Source organism: Mustela nivalis, assembly GCF_964662115.1.
Source record: "Mustela nivalis genome assembly, chromosome: 7".
Lineage (NCBI taxonomy): Eukaryota > Metazoa > Chordata > Mammalia > Carnivora > Mustelidae > Mustela > Mustela nivalis.
The window spans coordinates 75,688,965-75,709,824 of record NC_139026.1 but is presented as its reverse complement, the minus strand read 5'-3'; the positions used below and the strand labels follow the sequence as shown (position 1 = coordinate 75,709,824).

At 40.8% G+C, this 20,860-nt stretch overlaps 1 protein-coding gene across 12 annotated transcripts in view; it reads right to left on the bottom strand.

Annotated features, from left to right (window-relative positions):
- Positions 1-19,889, bottom strand: part of BICD1 (BICD cargo adaptor 1) — a 221,657-nt gene extending 201,768 nt beyond the window's left edge. For 9 of the 12 annotated variants that reach the window (XM_082738619.1, XM_082738624.1, XM_082738623.1 and 6 more), the window contains exon 1: positions 19,671-19,889. In XM_082738619.1, coding sequence (XP_082594745.1) covers positions 19,671-19,883 — 213 coding nt within the window. In that variant the 5' untranslated portion in view covers positions 19,884-19,889. Of the gene's footprint in view, positions 1-8,438; positions 9,897-13,653; positions 15,318-16,088; positions 16,144-19,670 lie in introns of those variants that run through there. The other 3 variants (XM_082738621.1, XM_082738622.1, XM_082738620.1) reach the window with 3 other exon arrangements.
- Between the last annotated feature and the right edge of the window lie 971 nt (positions 19,890-20,860).

Sequence of the window (20,860 nt, the reverse complement as noted above, 5' to 3'; positions counted from 1 at the left end):
TTGATTCCTTTTATGTTCCACACATATAAGACCTCTAGTTGGATTGAGTCTAGATTAGATACTACATGCTAAGTGCTTTTCTTCAATCAGTGATATCTGGGGTCTGGAATACAATAACCTATGATTTGTGTGAGATTGTTGGGCTCAAGTACTATGTGTATTTCATATAATAATATAGACTGCCAGACGCCATTCTCTCGCTCTTTTTTAAGATTTTTATTTATTTGACAGAAAGAGTGAGAAAGAGCACAAGCAGAGGGAGCAGCAGGCAGAGGGAGAGGGAGAAGCAGGTTCCCCAGTGAGCAGCAAGCCCAATGGGGGGCTTGATCCCGGGACTCCAGGATTATGACCTGAGCCAAAGGCAGACGCTTAACCGACTGAGCCACTCAGGTGACCCACCAGATGCCATTCTCAAACTCAGAGCAATTCATGCTCCAATAAGCAATGTATGAGAATGCTCCCACTCCCACTCACTTTCCAACATTGTATATTATCAATATTTTCACTTTTTGTAAGTCGATTGATGAAAAAGTAAAAAATCACTATTATTAATTTGCATTCACTACTATGATTGTGCATCTTTTCAGATGTTATTATTTGCGAATCCTCCTCTGTTTGCCCATTTAGTCTTTGCCCTTTCTTCTACATTATTGTTTTTAGTCACCCTGTAGGAGCTGTACTTTGGGGATAATAGTCTTCATAAGTCATCCATGTTGCATTATTTTTTCTGTCTGTTGCTTGTTTTTGACTTTTGTTTATGGTATCTATCACATTTTTTTAAATTTCTATGTAACCAAATGTGTCAGTCCTGCCTTTTGACTGCAAGTTTCATATCTTGCTTAGGAATATTTCCCCCACACTGACATTTAATAAATGCTCTTGGGAATTTTCTCCTAATTAGAGTTCATTCTGTAACAATCCATTAAATCCTCAAAATTCTAGTGTAAAGTTAATGAAGACAGGGGATAAATGAGGATAAGAAAAATATAAAGGTAGAGAAAAGGAACTGGAGAAGTCTTGTTTTTTCATGTAAAAGAGATGCTGCATTATTCAATTTTCCTCTCCATAAAGTTAATATTACGAAAGGGAAAAAAAACCTCAAGTATTTGGACTTGAAAATGTAATTAAGCTTTAATTATATAAATATAATCGTAAGGGAGAATTACTGGTTTAAAACTGAGCACAAATAATACTAGAAATTTTTTTAATACTAGAAATTTTTTTAAAGTAAGATGAGGAATAATTACAATTTTCATAATACTAAAAGTAAAATCATATCAAATGATAAAAAATAAGTTAATTCCTACTTAGGTAATATTGCATCTGAGCCTTTTCCATAAAAGCTTTAAATTTTCTGATATTATGATGTTGTTATGATGTTATATTATGATGTAAATAAACCAGGGAATTGGGAATTAGTCAACGAATTTGTTTTTCCAACAACTATAATGAGAAGAAAATAAAGGAAGAATTTTTACAGAGCTATAGGTAATAAGATATTCCAGATGCTTAAGTTAGAAATATGCATGTGCTTGCTCAAAAGCCTAACAAATATACTTCTGAGATGAGAACTTGTATTTTGTAATACTTTATGAAAAGCCCTTAAATAAAATTTTTCTCCAAAGTAACTTCCTAAGGATTAGAGCACAGATCCCATTAGGGTTTCCAATAACATCTAATTAGACAATTAAGTTCCTTTGTTGGAGCTTGCCTGCTTTGCTTATAAAAACGTATGCAAAGTCTACATCAGCCACAACCAAACATTTGGCATCCTTTTCCTTAACACTTACTGGGGAGATAGAAATAAACAGTATGATCTGCTCTCATTCACTTGTTGCTTCTTTGTAAATGTTGAAAGCCTATCAAAGCAAAGAGTCAATGAGAGCAAAGAAGATGACTTCTGAAACCAATGGGTCCTAAAGAAGAGAAAAATAGGAAGGAATATTCCACCATCTATCAAGAATGTTATTATAAGGATACCTGGGTGGCTTTCATGATCTCAGGGTCCGGGGATGGAGCACCGCTTCAGGCTCCCTGCTCAGCTGGGAGCCTGCTTCTCCCTCTCCCTGCCACTCCCCGTACTTGTGCACACGTGCACGGTCTCTGTGTCAAATAAATGAAATCTTTTTTTTTAAAAAAAAAGAATGTTATTATAAAATCATAACAGTAAGACAATGTGATATTTGCACAGGAATAAACCAACAGTCAGTGGAATAGAATAGTCCAGAAACAGACCTATGCACATATAGAAACTTGATTTATAACAAAGCAGACTTTAAAGATTAGTGGAGGAAAGGACTGTTCAATAACTGCTGGTGTTGAGATAAGTGGCTCTCCAGTTTTATGGAAAAGTTATGGGAAAAAAATTAAATTAGATTTCTATCTCACATTAAACACATATGTCAACTCCAGGAAAATGAAAGTTTTAAATACAAAAGGCAAACGGCAATATATTCAGAAAACAATTTAAGTGAAAAATTTTTTTTATAGATTTTATTTATTTATTTGACAGAGAGATAGAGCACATAAGCTGGGGGTGCCCCAGGCAGAGGGAGAAGCAGGCTTCCTGCTGAGCTGGAAGCCCCATGCCGGGCTCAATCCCAGGATCCCAGGATCATGACCTGAGCCAAAGGCAGGCATTTAACCGACTGAGCCACACGGGCACCCCTAGAGGAATATTTTTATGACCTCATAGTAAGGAAGGATTTCTTTTTTCTTTTTTTTTTTTTTTTAAAGATTTTATTTATTTATTTATTTTTATTATTTATTTGACAGAGAGAAATCACAAGTAGATGGAGAGGCAGGCAGAGAGAGAGAAAGAGGGAAGCAGGCTCCCTGCTGAGTAGAGAGCCCGACGTGGGACTCGATCCCAGGACCCTGAGATCATGACCTGAGCCGAAGGCAGCGGCTTAACCCACTGAGCCACCCAGGCGCCCCTAAGGAAGGATTTCTTAAGCAAGAATCAAAACAGAGAATCTATAAAGGTGTGATATATCAACCAAATGAAAATTATATTCTCTTCATCAAAGGACACCCCAGAAAGAATCAAAAGACAAGCCATAAACTAGGAAGAGATTTCTAACACATATAACTAAGAAGGCTTAGTCTACAGAATACAGTTACACTCCTACAAATCAGTATGAAAATATAAACAACTCCAATAGAAAAATGGGCAAAAGACACACAAGAAAACATTTCTTTTTTTTTTTTTTTAAATTTACTTATTTGACAGACAGAGATCACAAGTAGGCAGAGAGGCAGGCAGAGAGAAAGGAGGAGGCAGGCTCCCTGCTGAGCAGAGAGCCTGATGTGGGGCTTGATGCCAGAACCCTGGGATCAGGACCTGAGCCGAAGGCAGAGGCTTTAACCCACTGAGCCACTCAGGTGCCCCAAGAAAACATTTCAATGAAGAGGAAACATAAATGACTATAAATATTTACAAAGATGTTTAACCTCATCAACAGTCCCAAAAATGCAAACTAAAGGTACAATGAGACCCACTTTCACATCCAGCAGTCAGCCAAATATCCTGTAGTTTAACAATACAAAGTAATGACAAAGAGGTGGAGTCAATGGTGCCTTGTTCCTTGCATATTTTGCAATTTTTTTTTTTTTACACCACGGTCTCATAGTTTTTAGAAAGAGGGAAGCAGGCTCCCTGCTGAGTAGAGAGCCCGACGTGGGACTCGATCCCAGGACCCTGAGATCATGACCTGAGCCGTGTTGATTTTTTCTAGGGCCACCATAGCAGTAGTCTTCTTCTCTCTTTCTCTCTCTTTTTTAATGATTTTATTTATTTATTTGACAGAGAGAGACCAAGAGAGGGAACACAAGCAGGCAGAGTGGGAGAGGGAGAAGCAGGCTTCCCGCTGAGCAGGGAGCTGGACCCTGGAGCTCAATTCCAGAACCCTGGGATCATGACCTGTGCTGAAGGCAGACACCCAACGACTGAGCCACCCAGGTGCCCCAAGTAGTAGGTTTCTTCAAAATATGTCTGTATTTATTTCTGACAGATGTCTGCAGGCATGACCAGCCTGCAATCACTCCAAACTAAATTCTGACTTTAAGACCTTAGGGGTTTTTGGATTTCATCACCTCCACACACATTCCCTGTGTGAATAGTCTGTAATCTTGTGAAAGCCAGTGGTGGGAGGTGTGAAGCCTGAGGAAAGAGACCCAATTTTTCACATAGTCAGGTGCTAAAGGTAAGAAAAGACAATATATCCAATTGTCCCTTATTTTTAGTGTGAAGTCCTTTGGGGCCCAAACTTAGGAGGATCCTATGTTTTGTCTTTCTCCTACTTTCTTTACCCTAAGTTGTCCACAGAAACAAAGCTCATTTTACCCGATTCAGCAAATGCACTCAAGGCCAAAGTCAGCTCTGATGCACTCTTTATTTCCTCGGGTTTCTCCTTTAATTCAGTTTTAGCCTCTGAAAATCTTCACTAAGTAGCCACTAAGTAGCCTGCATTTTAAGGGACAGTATTACATTTTATCCAACATTCTTAATTGTTTCCAGCAGAAGAGTTAGTTATGTTAGGCCTGTTATTAAACGAAACGAGACTGAGACAAAGTGTAAGTTATTTAAAGGTTTATTTTCTGATAAGTATTAGAAGTTAGACTGATCGGCCAGGGGACCGAGACGGAGACAAGGTGAAAGTTATGCAAAGCTCTATTCTACGGTGAGCATTAGAAGTCAGAATGACCGGCCAGGGCCCTCTCCGAAGAGAGCGACCACCCCCAGCTTACAGGCTCAAGGATTGACTGACCGGTCAGGGCCACCTCTGAAGAGAGCAACCACCCCCAGCTTACAGACTACCTTTTATAGAGTAAAAGCCTGGCCCTGGCCACACATAGGTGGCCAATGAGATTGTAACACACAGAGAAAGTTGCATAGTCCTGTTAGGTCACATGCAGGTAGCCAACTGAATTACAATTTACCCTATAGTAGCTGTTTGAACTAACCTATTACTCTGGTCAGAATTGGCACTCAAGTGTGGCACCCAAAAGGCAGAGTTTACATTCTTTGGTGGTTAGGGAGACAATATGTGTACTTTTACTGAGTGGATGTCTACACCTGGCCTGCCTCGTCCTTGTATTCCGGGCTCTGTTATCGGGAACTGGCCGACCTGGCTTTGTATTCTGGGCTCTGTTATTAGGAACTAGCTGACCATATTTTACTGGTTTCCCAGACTTGCTTCTGAGTAAGTTTCTCGGCGGGTGGGGTTGGGGGGGAAGGGGGGGGGAAGCAGGGTCAGTTTAAGTTTTCCTGCACAAACAACAAAATGGCTTTTAACCAAGATGGAGTCGCTCTGGCTAAATAGGCCCTTATAAGTTAGAGGTCCTACACCACTGTGCTGCCAGAATCAAAAGCCCAAAGTCATGATTTTAAAACATGATTTTAAAATTATATTATTTTTGTGCTTTGAGGTTTTGAAGTTTTCAATGCTTGTCCCACAGCAACAGAATAAAACTGAAGCTCCTTCGCATTCCCACAAGTGACCTGCTCCTATTCTGGGGCCATAAGAGAGATTCTTGCAGAAAAGAAGGAAAAGGAAGGTTAAGGCCAAATCCATGGCAACTGAGAGAAAAGACAAGAGAGAGGAGAAAATGGCAATTAATTAGCAAAGCCAACAGCAGAGAATATTTAAACCTAGTATGGACGGAGCTTAACATACCCAAAGGTTTGATCAACACGTTCAAATCTGAGTCAAGCCCACAGGGCACTACAGGCTCTCAGAGCTGAGGGTCAGGAATCTGGAGGGGTTGGGGTGAAGACCCCAAGGAGCAGCACCAGTCCAATGCCATGAAAGGACAGTGGGCGATGAGGACCCAGACTAATGGGCAATTGGGCAACCTGGTCACAATGGTGGGAAGACTGAGAAGCTGCCACTCTTGGAGAAATTCACAAAAAGCCATGAGGCAAAAACAAACCCTAAGCAAAAAAACAGAGCACAGAGGAATAACAGGTATTTCCAGACCCCTGATTCCTTAGATGCTCCTTCCTCCAATGTCGCTGGGCCTCCTCTCACTGTCAAAGCCTTCCCATGGCAGACATCAGAGTCAGCTATACCAAGCCCTTGGCTGGTGGGGACTGACAACCTCCTTACAAGACCTTTTACTGTCTGGCCCCAAACCATCTCTTCAGGCCCATCCCACCTCTTATCTCATTTCAGCTGCAACCACACACAGCGGCTGACAAGCAACAATCCCTCCAATCTTCCCTCTTTCACATGTTGTTTCCCTCTTCCTGAATGACTCTGCCTCTTCAGGTGCCTGGAAGATCCCTACTTGTTCTTCAATGACCACTCACAGTTGCCTTGATCAGGAAGTTTTCTCTGATTTTTTAAAGGTGATTTTGCTGCCTTCCACTTCCATGTCCTATCAACCATAGCCAACACATTATTGGTTCAATTTTTTTTTTATTATTATTACCATCACAGCCATCATTTATCAAGTGTTTACTATGTATCAAGGACTCCATTAAAGGCTCCACATGGATTTTTCTTTAATGCCCATGATTATTATCTTCCTCTATTTTACAGAGGAGAAAAGTGAGGTTCGTAGAGTTTTAAGATTAGCCCAAGATCACATAGCCACTAAACAGATTTAAATACAGTTCATTCTGACTCGAAAGGCCATCAGCTGTCCAATAAAATCACCTTCGTTCATGTCTGTTGCCACTAAGAGTAAATAACTAAAAAAATTAAAGCCCATTTCTTCCTCATTTTTGTATAATAAGCATAATGCTTAGCATATAGCTGATGATCTCTAAATATTTAATATAGTAAAAACTTCCAGTTAGAAAATTAACAATACATGAGGATACAATGTACAGTAGAGAATGCATATACAAATATGTAACAACTTCATGGCATGGTAACAGACAGTAGCTAGATTTATCATGATCATGTCATAAAGTATATAAATGGGGGCACCTGGGTGTCTCAGTCATTAGGTGTTAACAGTCTCCCTTTGGCTTAGGTCATGATCCCAGGGTCCTGGCATGGAGCCCCACATCAGGCTCCCTGCTCAGGTGGAAGCCTGCTTCTCCCTCACCCACTCCCCTCTCTCGTTGTCTCTGTCAAATAAATAAATAAAATCTTAAAAAAAAATAAATAAAGTATATACATGTTGAATCACTATGTTCTGTACCTGAAATTATGCAATACTATATGTCAACTACACTTCAATAAAAAGATTTGGTACACAAATGAATGAAATAATGACTAGCACCCATTCCAGTCCTTCAGAAACTAGAATATCAACAATGGCACAGAATCCATATTACGATGTCTTTATGTCACCTTAGACTAGGGTCTACTGGCTGGCTCAGATGGTCCAAAATAAGAGATAGAAAATAAAAGAAAGTTAAAGATTCAGGGACAAAAAGAACAGAAAAGTCAACACAGCATGTTTTTAATAAACTGATTCAATTTTTAAAATGGTTATTTTTTAGACAAGTGGTCTAATCCAACCTCTTTTCAAAATAACTGACTATCTGTGGCACCTGGCTAACTCAGCTTGTACAGCACATGACTCTTAATCTTGGGGTTATGAGTTTGTCACATAGATTTATTTAGATAAATATATTTTTTAAATAAAATACTATACTGGCTATCTTAATAACGCCATCTTTTTTTCCAGCCTAAATCAATAGTCTGACATCTATTAAATACTTGCCATGGGGAGAGAGTTAAAAAAACAAAAAAAGAAGAATGCATCATATCTCATGAGCTACCAGTTTAACATAAACTCTTTTTCCTGGAAAGAAGTGAAGTCTTACTTGAGTGTGTGCACAGGTTATCTCACTATGGGAAAATACAGTGCAGAACATTGTGGCTCCTTTGCTCAAAATTCTCCGTAAGTTTCCCCATCTCACTCAGAGCAAAAGGCAAGTCCTGGTTACAATCTAAAAGCTGCTTCATCATTTAACCCTCATTGTCTCTGTGCTTATTTACTTTTCACCCCTTCATCCAGTCCCAGACAGCCAGGTGGCCTCTTTGCCATCCCTTTCTAGAAGCCTTTCTGACCCCTCTATTGAAAATAACTTTTCAGGGCACTTGGGTGGCTCAGTTTGTTCAGCATCAAACTTTTGGTTTCCACTCAGGTCACGATCTCCCTGAAAGGAGACTGAGCCCCATGTTGGGCTCAGTGCTCTGCGGGGAGTCTGCTTCCCCTCTCCTCCTCCCTCTGCACCACCCGTCCTCGTACTGTCTCTCTCTCACTCTCTGAAATATATAAATAAATCTTTAAAAAAAAATTTTTTTTTTATTTGGAACTGATCAATGACAAAGATCTCAAGTGTATAGAGTTCTTTTCATTGTCTTTTCCTGAAATGTCTTACAATGACCATTGTCTAAAAATTTAATTGTGGCATTGAGATCCTGGTCTCAATTCTAGCAAATAATAGCTCAAATTACCCCAAACACTTAAAGTGACCTGCAAGGTATATTATTTATTTTGCTAAAATGAAAAACACACACATATAACTTGATTGGAAATAATTACAGTGACTAAGACAAATGACCTGAGGACTCCCTTAGGAAAGGGTTCTTTAAATTATCTTAAAATATTAAATGAAAGAGGATCTTCTTGTGCAGATCATTAAACCATAGCTAATTCTGAATTACCACCACTACTTAAGAAACTGTATCAATTTTTTAAAAATAATTCAAAGAGCCAAAAATTCAAAAGATACTTTAAGAATTGGTTTTCAAGTGCAATATATCCCTTTTCTTCTGCCTCTCTAATGGTTGCTTTTCCTTCCTAATTATATTTACTTGAGGTTTTGAGTTTAAAAGCTCTGCACACACATCAGCATTAGCAGAAAGCAAGCCAGATTGTGATTTAAAGAGGAAAAAATGGTTGTATATGCCAAAGAGATAATGCACAAGATGACAGTATCTTCAGCTCAACAAAAGAAGTCATGTACAGTCCTGTCTCCATCTAGTTACCTCACACTGAGGTCAACTTAAATAAAAAAATCTCCTAAAACCTTCTAGAGAATGACAATCAGTAAGGCTTATCAACAACACACATCCATGTTATAATATAAACCTCTTTCAATTTCAAAAATTGATGGTTAAGGGCTGGCTCTTCAGCAGTGGCATTTGATTCCACATTAGTCTGCAGTATGAAAAAGAAAAACAAAGACCCATCATTCCGAACCTTCCATTACAGACCCACACCAAACTGCAACAAAACGTTCTTAAGGAAATTGCTGTTACTGTGTACTTCCCATAAATGTAAACAGGTTTCTTATTTTCAGTTCTAAATTTAAAGATAGAAACACAGCAGTTAAATATTACATTTTAGAATAGTGCTTTTTCTCCATAAACTAGTGTTGGAAAACTGTAAGCATGTATAACCAAAGAGCAATTGAAAATAACCCCAGAAGTTAACAATCAATGTAACAAAGCAATCTTTTTTAATACCCTATTTATAAACTCGTAAAGTTTGTGTACGCTATTGCAAGCAGAACAAAGCCACAAAACAGATTTAACAAAGGAAACAACTTTCAAAAGACTTTAAACAACCCCGGAGGATATAAGAATAAACACAGTCACATTTAATATACATCTCTGTCTAGTACAGTCAAGTTTTTGATATTTGATGGTTTTCTGAAAGGCTTTACAGCATTTTAATCGCTAGAAAATGGAGAAGCAAAAAGACACTGCAATTAAGTTTTCCATATTAGCTCATAACTTCCCAGCCTTTTTCTCCAAAACACTTCTATTCCTGGGGTGCCTGAGTGGCTCAGTCGGTTAAGCATCTGACTCTTGATTTCGGCTCAGGTCATGACCTCAGGATCGTGAAATCAGCCCCACGCTGGGTTCCATGCAGGACATGCAGTCTGCTTAGGATTGTGTCTCTCCTCTCCTTTTGCCCCTCCCCTCAAAAAATAAAGAACAAATAAATCGTCTTTAAAAAAACAAATAAAGCTTCTCTTCCAGTGGACTCATTTACTCCTAGAGTTGGAAGTTTCTAGGAAAGGTTCTCAGCTCCAGCTGTACCTGTGAGAGAAGAAGGGCTAACATAATAAAGCACCAGCTCCACCCCCATTGACTCTCAACTATCGTGGAGTGCGGTCAAGGCGGCAGTATTTTTGTAAATCACCCAGGTGACGGTAAAGAGTAGTCTGTATAGAAAGTCACTGATTCTGACACAGCTCTTCTAAAAGAAGATCCCAGGGAGGGTATTTAAGCTTTGCTTAAACACTTCCTATGCTAAGATCCAAAATCCCATCCAAAAGCGCTGAAGGTAATATAGTACTTTACAGATGGTCATTTTTCAAATATGAATGGTTATTTGAACGGGGCATGGTGACCCATCATTTTTCCTAACAACTACAAACAGAGTTCCAAGATCTTTGTACTTGTACTCCTTCCTAAAATTCATTTCCCCCAGTCTCCATGTGACTCATCATTCCGGTCTGGGCTCAAATATCACCTCCCAGAGAGGGTTTCCTGATCACACTTTTCCCAACCGGTCTCCATCTCTTTGCTCACGGCATTCCTCACATCCTAAGTGCATATGTGCTTGCTGATGATCTCCTAGGTCTGAAACATTAGCTCCATTCAGGCAACTCTGTCTTGTCTGTCTTGCTCAGTACTTTTATCTTCAAGCAAGTGGCACAGTGCCCAACACAGTAGCCACTCAATACAAATATTTGAATGGATAAATGAAATAGAACAGGAGGCATGGGCAACCTACAGCAAAACCCAAACTCAGATCGCTATATAATGCAAATAGTTGGCCATGCCAAAGACCCCCTCAATGTAACCATGTAGCTTCAAACTGTACAAAATTTCATGGAAACTTCCCCAAATTTACAGATGTAGTCATCTTAAATTCCTTATTATGCATCAGTTTTCTTCTGAAACTCAAGTAAGACATAATCAAAATTAAGATAAACTTTTCATATACTTTGAAAACATTCTAAATATTCAACAGCCATAAATATAGCAAAATGCTAAATATTAAAACAGGAAAGTGTAACCATATTGGAATCACTGTGATCTAGTAGTGGGGAAGGGAGCATAAAAAAACATCAACAATATGAAATTACTTGGAATACCTGAAATGATAATATAAAAAAACTCATATTGGGGTGGGGGGGAACTTACAGAGATCATCCCATATAAACTCCTTTCCAAGCATGAACCTTCCAGACAGTATTCCTAGCATGTGGCTAGCCTTTCCTTAAATTTTTTGGGTGACAGGGAACTCACTACTTCCTAAAGAAACCACACTTGTTCCATTCTTGCACACCTATACTTGTTAGTTCTTGATTTTGACTCAAAATCTGGCTCCCATGGACCCACTGGGCCTTGTTCTGCTCTCTGAAGCCAAGTACAAATATGTCAATGAAACAAACTCAATGAGTCAGTTCTAACAAAAATCATTTAACAATGATTAAAGAAGTAAAGTGAGTCCAGAAGGGAAATAAGTTTGGGCCAGGAAAAGAGAACACTGAATTGTTATAAAGAAAGAAAGAAAGAAAGGCGCCTGGGTTGCTCAGTGGGTTAAAGCCTCTGCCTTCAGCTCAGGCCATGATCCCAGAGTCCTAGGATCAAGACCCCGCATTGCATCAGGCTCTCTGATAAATAAAATCTTAAAACAAACAAACTGTCAAGGGACATAATACAAGTGTGAAAACAGGTGGATTATCCTGGCTGGAGGTGAGTGACCAGAGTAGAAATAGAAAGGACGAAAAAAATGGAAAACAGCTGATACACATCCCTGAAGGCTAAGTAAAAATTATGGTAATTGAACAAGATTATTCTGTATTTAAAAAAGAGAAAGAATGTGAAAAGTAAAGGACAAATAGATAAAATAAGTAGACTAGGTAACTCAAAAACAGAGCAACACAGAAATTCAGAGCTGAAAAAAATCATAGAAATTATCTATCTCAACCCCTTAATTTTATAGATGAAACAAATACTAGAAGAAAAGGTATCAATTGCCACTCTTATATGCCTTTTCATTGTTGTTGTTGTTTTTTAAAGATTTTATTTATTTATTTGACAGAGAGAGAGAGAGATCACAAGCAGGCAGAGAGGCAGGCAGAGAGAGGGGGGAAGCAGGCTCCCCGCTGAGCAGAGAGCCCGATGTGGACCCTGAGATCATGACCTGAGCCGAAGGCAGAGGCTCAACCCACTGAACTACCCAGGCGCCCCGCCTTTTCATTGTTTTAAGAAAGAACACTTTTGCCAAACCATTCCCTGTCTTATAGCCACTGATGCCCATCGCTTACATACCATGCTGAATCTGAGATTCTGTATAAGACCCTAACCAGCTATCTCAAAACTCAACTATCACAGGGCAAAGAAGGAATAACATAATGAGGCCCAACTGCCTGAATCATCTTGGCTTCTCACCAAGACCTGGTATGGACAGGATATGGCCACACTGCAGGACCAGCTCTCTCAGGCCATGGAATCTAGCCACCTATCAAGCTGATACACATAACCCCATCATCAGCCAAGAAAACAAGAATCAAAATAGCTGCTAATTCACCCACAAAACTTTTCCATTTTTTTCCAAGGCTACCTGCTCCCTCTAAGCTCCTAGGGTCACCCACACTCCCTGAGATTCCTTGGTTTTCTTTTCTTACTCAGTCCCATTTTCTTCACACTTGAAACATCAGTGCCTTAAAAAGGAAGCCCTGCGGGGTGCCTGGGTGACTCAGTCAGTTAAGCATCTGCCTTCAGCTCGGGTCATGATCTCAGGGTCCTGGGATTGAGCCCTGTGTGGGACTCCTTGCTCAGTGGGAAGTCTGCTTCTCCCTCTGCCCCATCTCTCTTCCCTGCCCAGCCCATGATCGCTTGCTTGCCTTCCATCTCTCAAATAAGTAAATAAAATCTTAAAAAAAAAAAAAAAAAGTTAGCGTTGTTCTAGAAATATCTGCATTTTTAAAATTTTTTAAGGATTTTTGTAATTATTTGGGGGAGGGGGTTGGACAGAGGGGCAGAAGGGGAGGAAGAGGGACAAGCAGACTCCACAGTGAGCATGGAGCCTGACACTAGGGCTCGATCCCAGGATCCCAAGATCATGATCTGAGCAGAAACCAAGAGTCCCACGTTTAACAAACTGAGCCCCCAGGCACCCCAGAAATATTTGCATTTTAAAAGGATAAAGTATTGGGACGCCTGGGTGGCTCAGTTGGTTAAGCAGCTGCCTTCAGCTCAGGTCATGATCCCAGTGTCCTGGGATGGAGTCCCACATCAGGCTCCTTGCTCGGCAGGGAGCCTGCTTCTCCCTCTGCCTCTGCCTGCCTCTCTGTCTGCCTGTGCTCGCTCGCTCTCTCTCCCTCTATCCCTGACAAATAAATAAATAAAATCTTAAAAAAAATAAAATAAAATAAAAGGATAAAGTATTAAATGAAAAATACCAGGTTGCAGAGTAATATGTATAACACAACCCCATTTTTATGAAAATAAAAGAACAGGATAAACAAAAAACCCTGTCAATGGACTCATGTATTTAAAGACATTTAAGGGGGGCCTACGTGGCTCAGTGGGTTAAGCCTCTGCCTTCTGCTCAGGTCATGATCTCAGGGTCCTGGGATCAAGCCCCTCATCAGGCTCTCTGCTCATTGGGGAGCCTGCTTCCTCCTCTCTCTCTCTCTCTGCCTGCCTCTCTGCAATCAAGGGGTGCCTGGGTGGCTCAGTGGGTTAAGCCTCTGCCTTCGGCTCAGGTCATGATCCCAGTGTCCTGGGATAGAGCCCGGAATCAGGCTCTCTGCTCAACAGGGAGCCTGCTTCCTCCTCTCTCTCTCTGCCAGTCTCTCTGCCTACTTGTGATCTCTGTCAAATAAATAAATAAAATCTTTAAAAAAATAGATTAGCTATACCTTTAAAAAAATTAAAAATAAAAAAATAAAGAGCAATCAAATGATTATGACCAAAAAGAGAAAGAAAAAAAAATTAAATTAAAAGCACTAATGCAATTTCAAGTTATCTGTCAGCAAGAGGTGTGTGCTATTTCTCCTAGCGCCCTCTAACCTACGAGGTCAGGAAGGGCGAGTTTTCCACTGAGGCTGACCTCTGGGTACTCACTGTGCCAGCCCAGCTTCTTTGCCCATTTTTTATTAATTTGTACATTTCCTAATTCAAAATACAATCAAACTAACTGGAGAAAACACTGTTGAATTGTTCCTATTTTCTGTGTTCTGGAGACTAGATTTGAATAAAATGACAACTAATTATACAAATTATTCCTTTGTTTTATTAAGTTGAGAGTTGAGTATTTGAATTTCTCATGCAACTTATACCTCTGCTCAAAGAAAACATGAATTAAAAGGATTCATATAACCTGGTCATCAACTGGACCCTTTAAAAGAGCTTTCCCCCATAGCACCTTCCTTTGTGAATGGAGCCAAATTCCACATACCCTGAGAAAATTCTCAACACTATTCTTTTCCTTACTTCCCACATCTAGTCACCCAGCATCATGTTCCACCCTGCATCTTCTAAACAGCTATTAAGTTTGGCCCCTCCTCATCATTTCTACTGCCCCTGCACAGCTCCAATATACTCTCTATAACCAATGCTAGGACTTTTTTTTTTTTTAAGATTTTATTTATTTATTTGACAGACAGAGATCACAAGACGGCAGAGAGGCAGGCAGAGAGAGAGAGGAGGAAGCAGGCTCTCCGCCAAGCAGAGAGCCCGATGTGGAACTTGAACCCAGGACCCCGAGATCATGACCTGAGCTGAAGGCAGAGGCTTAACCCACTGAGCCACCCAGGTGCCCCACGCTGGGACTTTCTAAACCAACTTGTAACTAAGGTGTTCCACCCTCTCAGGTAGTGTGGTATAGTAAAAAGAAAATGTGCTTCTTCCTAAACCAAGTTCTACCACTTAGTTTTGCAGTCTTGAGAAGAACACTTAATCTAAGACCTATTTTCCTCTTCTGCATAATTCACGTGATAACTACCTTAAAAAAGGATTCTTATAAGAATGAAAGATAAGGCATGCAAAATGCCAAGTCCTAAATGGAGCTTTTTACAGAATTAAATGCTTTGTTATTTTTATTATTTTCTTATCGGTAAAAATGAGCAGTAAATCTCTGAATTCCTCTGAAGATTAAATAAGATGTGAGGCACCACAGTGTTACTAAGTGTTTCTTTTCATCTCCTTTTAATGGTTCTGCTATCCCCAGGGCAAAATGTGACTACTGCCCCTTTTCCAATATGATCTCCTGCCACTTGACTTCACATGTCTTCTTCAGCATACTGAATTATTAAATAGTAAGACTGCTTCTCTTCATGTCTTCCTCTCCTTCAAAGCCATATTTACAGGTCCAACATTCTGTGTGAGAAAGTCTTTTACTATATATTTCAACATGCAAGTAATTATCATATTTTCAAATTTGGAATGCAATACCCATAAAGTATAAGTATATGGAAGGGTTGATAAAGCAGAATATTCATAAACATGAAAATCTGAAAAAATCATCAAACCATGGTTACTTACATGTTCATGCAAACATAATGAATGTGATAAAAGATATAACATCTTGTTAAATGATATCTGAGAAATAACTTTGCCAAAGATGAAATTTTGAGTTGAAATAAAAAGAAGGAATGGTACAGGTTAGAGTGACTGGGTCAAAAAATATACACATATGATTGAAAGTGATTGTGTTTATTTGTTGAGGTTGTTTGCAAATACTTTGCAAATACCTTCTAAAAGCATATGTTGGTACATTATAGATGTTTTAATTTAGTAATAAATATGATGATAAATATAAACATTCTTCTTTCAAACCAGTGAAAGAGAAAACACTAGTCTAGGCAAATAAATTATTAACATTCTCTATGTTTATTCATAGATTGGAAATGAAATCTAGGGGCTCCCTCCTGCCAGTATGATTTCATGATTTAGCATATACAAAGCTAACAATCTTTCTAAGCATAAGAAGGAAAAAATTTCTGTTTAAAGATGAATCCAAAAAATTAAATGGCTTTCATCAGATACCCAATGTGACAGTCTCTAAAAAGTGTCTAAGTTCAAAGTTTATTCCTTGAATGATTTAACCATAGTCCTGAAAAAACAAACAAACAAAACCCATAAAATTACCTTCAGGAAGAAAAGCTGGTCATTGTCCACAAAGTGCTTCATTAGCAAATGGTGTCTATAATTGGTGTCAGGATTAAGAATATGAGCAAAAATATGAGTTGAAAATTCTTAGTACATAGTCTACCATAAGCTAGCTGCAAAACTTTTCTTAAGTTGTCACATGGATATGTTTTCTACAATGCTACCAGGAATGCTGAATCATTCCTTTCTATAGGGATCTTTTTCAATTTTACTGGTTTTTAAATTTCAAATACTTTTAAAGTAAAAAACAAAACAACCACAAACAAATTTAAATTCTAGGAATGTGTGTGTGTGTGTGTGTGTGTGTGTGTGTGTGTGTGTATTTTTAGTTTTTTAAAATTATTTTGGAACTATGACTCTTCCTCAAACACTATTTTGGCCTGAATGACAATCACAGTGCTGATTTACACATGTCCCAAACATATAATCAGCCAGGACCTGAACATAACTGGGCATGGGTGCCCCTCAGGTCACTGAAAAGCAAGCATTACTTGTGAAATTATAAAACCATGGTCAAGTATGACCAAGGGATGTTGCTTTGTCCAGCTCCCCTAAGATAATTAAAAGGAGAACACTATGATGATGGCAGAAGTCATTCTTTTTTCATAACATTAGTACTTTTCTTTCAAGTCTGTTCTTTTGGGTCATGTGAACAGTGATGTAGGCACAGAGCAGAGCCCTAAATGATGTCAAGCCAGGTCAAAAGCAATCTAGACTCAGGGAAGAAATAACTAGAAAAAATTAATGAATTCATTATCTTGATTTTGCACATCTTCAGGCAGCACTGCTCACTTAGCATTATTATCACAGCAGTAATCAGCCTGGGAAGAAGGGCAGCAACACTGCTGAGTACTGACTCTTGAAAATAAAATGATCTGTAAAGACCAAGCCAGGTTGCTACACTGCAAATTATCAACGTTCAACTTGGACTTAGTACTGTCATTTTCTGCTGACATTTCCGTAAACTGGACCAATTACTTTTAAATGAATCATATTTGTTGCAAGAGTCTAGAAACAAGCCAAAGATTTTATACTTGGCTTTACAGAAAAAATGCAGCATTGTTTACTATATGTACCTGCAAGTGAACAAAACTTCCCTTTTAAAAATCAGAACCCTCACAAAACACGTCTTTCAAAAATGGCTTCTATATGATTATCATCATTGGGATATTTTAGTTTGCCCAATTATTCTGGATTTACCTTTCAAGTAGGAAGTATTATTGAGACTGATTTAGCGCCTTTAAATAATACTTCCAATTAAAGTATACATTAAAAGAGTAAAAATAACAGGTCACAACATCAAACAATCAAATAAAATGATTATTTTATTACTCTTAGATACATTTTTATGTAATTGCTTAAGACAGTTCATTCGGAATAAATAACCAAATCAATTTATGCTAAGTGCAACTCAAAATACTTATGTAAATGAGTTTCATTTGGTAAAAATAATCCTGATAAATTTTTTATCAGCCTCCTGCTAATATAGAACAAAATATGCCTCAAATTTTTAAAGAAAAAATGTCTAACTGCTATTTGTATTATTCTTCATTAAGAAACTACAATTGTGCTATTCTCACAAAATGTTTTTTCTCATTTTTCCCATTATTGTTGATGACAATAATAAAGGTAGTGTTTCAATACCAGTCACTTCCTATACTTCCTAATTTTCTTCATCTTTCTCTGACACTAACCAATACTGACTAGTGAATGTTTGATAAGGGTATCCCTTCTTTCAGTAGAAATTCATTCTTTAATAAAATATTTATTATACACTTACAATGTGATAGACTTTGTGTTCAAGGATTTGGATGCAAAATAAATTAAGGCAGTTTCCTTTCCTTAAGAGCTCATGGTCTAGTAAAGGCAAAAGACAATTGCATAATGGACTACTATGCAGAGTAAGTGCAAATGACACAGAAATACCCCCAGAAAGGTTGCTAAAATCAAGCAGGAAGATCTGTTAACAGTAATACTCCATTTCATTAAATTAAGTCTACCCCCTTTATCAAGGAGGTGATGGGTTACCACTGCCTGGTTTGCACTCCCTCACCTTGGCAAAGCAATGTTGACAGGTTTAAACATCAAAACACCTCTGAGAATTACAATCACTATCCTGTTTCCTGACTTCACAAGGTTTAGCATCACTGAATTTAAACATATCTGGCCTAATCTAACTTGGAAAATACCAGTGAGTCCAGCTGTTGTTAAGAACAGACATGTACATGATAAGAAAAACACGGACTCAAAATTTACAGCCTGATATGTGAAAATCAGATTTTTAGTTGGGGTTTTCACCATATGTTAATTTGTTCGCATTTAGGCATCAGAATAAAAATAAGACATACCTGAAAGTGTATTTACCATATTGTGCACTAGATTAGAAGGCAATTTGATTAGACAGGTCATAAATCACGTTTTTAACTGTAGCCAGATAAAAGAGACATCCTCCAAAAAACTAAGTAAGAAAAACATTTTTGATAATTATACATGCCAAATTTAAAACTAACACCTAAAAGCCAATATGCACCTAGAAAAAAAGACTCACCACAAAGAAAAGCAGTGTATACATCTAAATTTATAACTAGTGACCTGCTACCCATAGTGCTTCAGGAATCAGATAAAACAGACCGAGTTCCTTCAACAGTATGTATATTCTTATGAGCGCTTGATAGGCAATCAAAGCATATCCATTATTTTCTTCCAAACATTAGCCAGTGTTTAAGAGAAGCCAAACACCGAAAGACTCAAGAGGGCCAGTGGCATACAGGGCCCATTTGTGATATTCTGGTTTTATACAAACCCAGTCATTTCAAACAGAAGAGCCTCATTTGATATGGACGGCTACCCTTGCACTTGATATATACCATTCAGCCAATGTGTAGAGGAGTTCAATTTTCCCTGGTCAGGGTGACCTTATCTGACTTGGGCATGGCTCTGCCTCACTCAGAGGTGAAATCGAGGCAGTGGGATCACCCAGCAGAGTTGTTTTTCTCAGGCAGCCTGAGGACATGAATAAAGCCAAGGAGAAGGAAAACCGCCCAGACTTTGTCCGATGGGATTGGCGGAGAGTTCTAATCACAGTTCCCTCTTGCATCAAGGAGTGGTCACATTCACCAGGCGGAGGCACCGTAGGTCCCGCCGCCTGACACCGTGGGTCCCTCAGCGCAACCCTACTCATCCCCTTTTGTGGATTACGGGATCGTCGCTGGAACCCGGGTTTGAAAGAACAGTTTTGGGAAGTTGGATTTACGCATTCCGACCCAGCGGTCGCCCTCGAGTGCTGAGACTTGAAGACTTCTGAACCTCCCTCCCTCCCCCACAGCCCGCACAGCCACCGCCTCTCAAATTCCAGCTTATACATTCATTTCCCGGGCAATTTTTCTCTTGGGGGGGGGGGGGGACAATGGACTCTTTCAATCTTCTCTTATCAACAAAGGGCTCTAAGACGAAGAAACCTCCCTCTCAACCGCATCCTTTCCGACTTTTTACCAGCGAAGAGTGGGCGTTGGGGGGTGGGGGCGCGGGGCCCGCGGAGGGATGAGGTGACAGGCAACTCACCTCTTTCAGCTGCTCCAGCTCCTGTTTGAGGCTGTCGTACTCAGCCTCCAGCTCGTCATACTGCTGTTTGAGGGTCAGCTTCTCTTCCAGCACCACCAGCCCGTACTCGGCAGCCTGGATCTTCTCGTGGGTCGTCTCCGTGAGCTCCTTGGTCAGCCTCTCTATCTCAGTCTTATAATGGTCCACAGTCTGCAATACCTCTTCTGCGGCCATAGCCCCGGCGGATGGAGGCAGGAGGGGGTGTCGGGGTGGGGAGATGGATGCAAAGCAGGCGGGGGAAGGGTGAAAATGGGAAAGAAAAGTGTGGCTGGATGCAGGGCTACACTGCCGGCAGCGGCTACACTGCCGGAGAAACTGAGGAGAAATGCAACATGGAGAACGCAGGAGAGGATCAGGGGCGAGGCGCCGGCCGCTGCCGCATGAGTCCTCTGGGCCGGCCCCTGCGTGCGGTCAGCAGCCGTGTGGCATGGCCTGGGCTGCGGCTGCCGGGGACGACGAGGAGCTCCGGATTCTGCTTATTCAGAGGCGCCGGGCCGCCATGTCTCCCGGGCAGCGTCACTGCAGTCTCCCCGGGGCCTGGCGCGCTCGGGCTCGCGTCTCGCTCGCTCGCTCCACCTGCTCCCTCTGGCTGTGCTGCAGCCGGTGCGGAATGATGCAGTCTCGGCCCGCTCCCTCCCTTCGCGCCTGGCCCCGGCTCCGAGCAGGGGGGCGGGGAGGCGGATGGAGTCAGCGCGGGGGGAGGGAAGGAACCGACGGAAACATCCCGAGGCGCCTCCCGCCGGGCGCGCGGGGCCGCCACCGCCAGCTGCACCGGGGGGCGCGCGGGCGGGAGACCGAGGCGGAGGCGGCGGGACGCGCGCCGGGGGAGCCTCCGCCCCGCCCGGCTGGCCGCGGACGCGAGTTCCTCCCAGGACTTTGACCCGCGGACACCGAAGCCCCCCGGAGTGGCGGGGACGCCCCTGCTCTGCCGCTGCGACGGGAGCCCGAGCTCAGGAACCGCCTGGAATCGACGCCTTTCCCAGGGAAAAGCAAACAGTAACTAACGCGCTCGGGGTCCCGCGTATCCTTCTCGCCCCCTGGGCTCCCAGCCTCCTTCCAGCCTCCAGCACCCAAACCAGCGCTGCGCTTGCAAAGCCTGCCAGACCCACCCCACTGCGCGCTCTTCCCGCCCTCTCCCCTACCTTCCACCT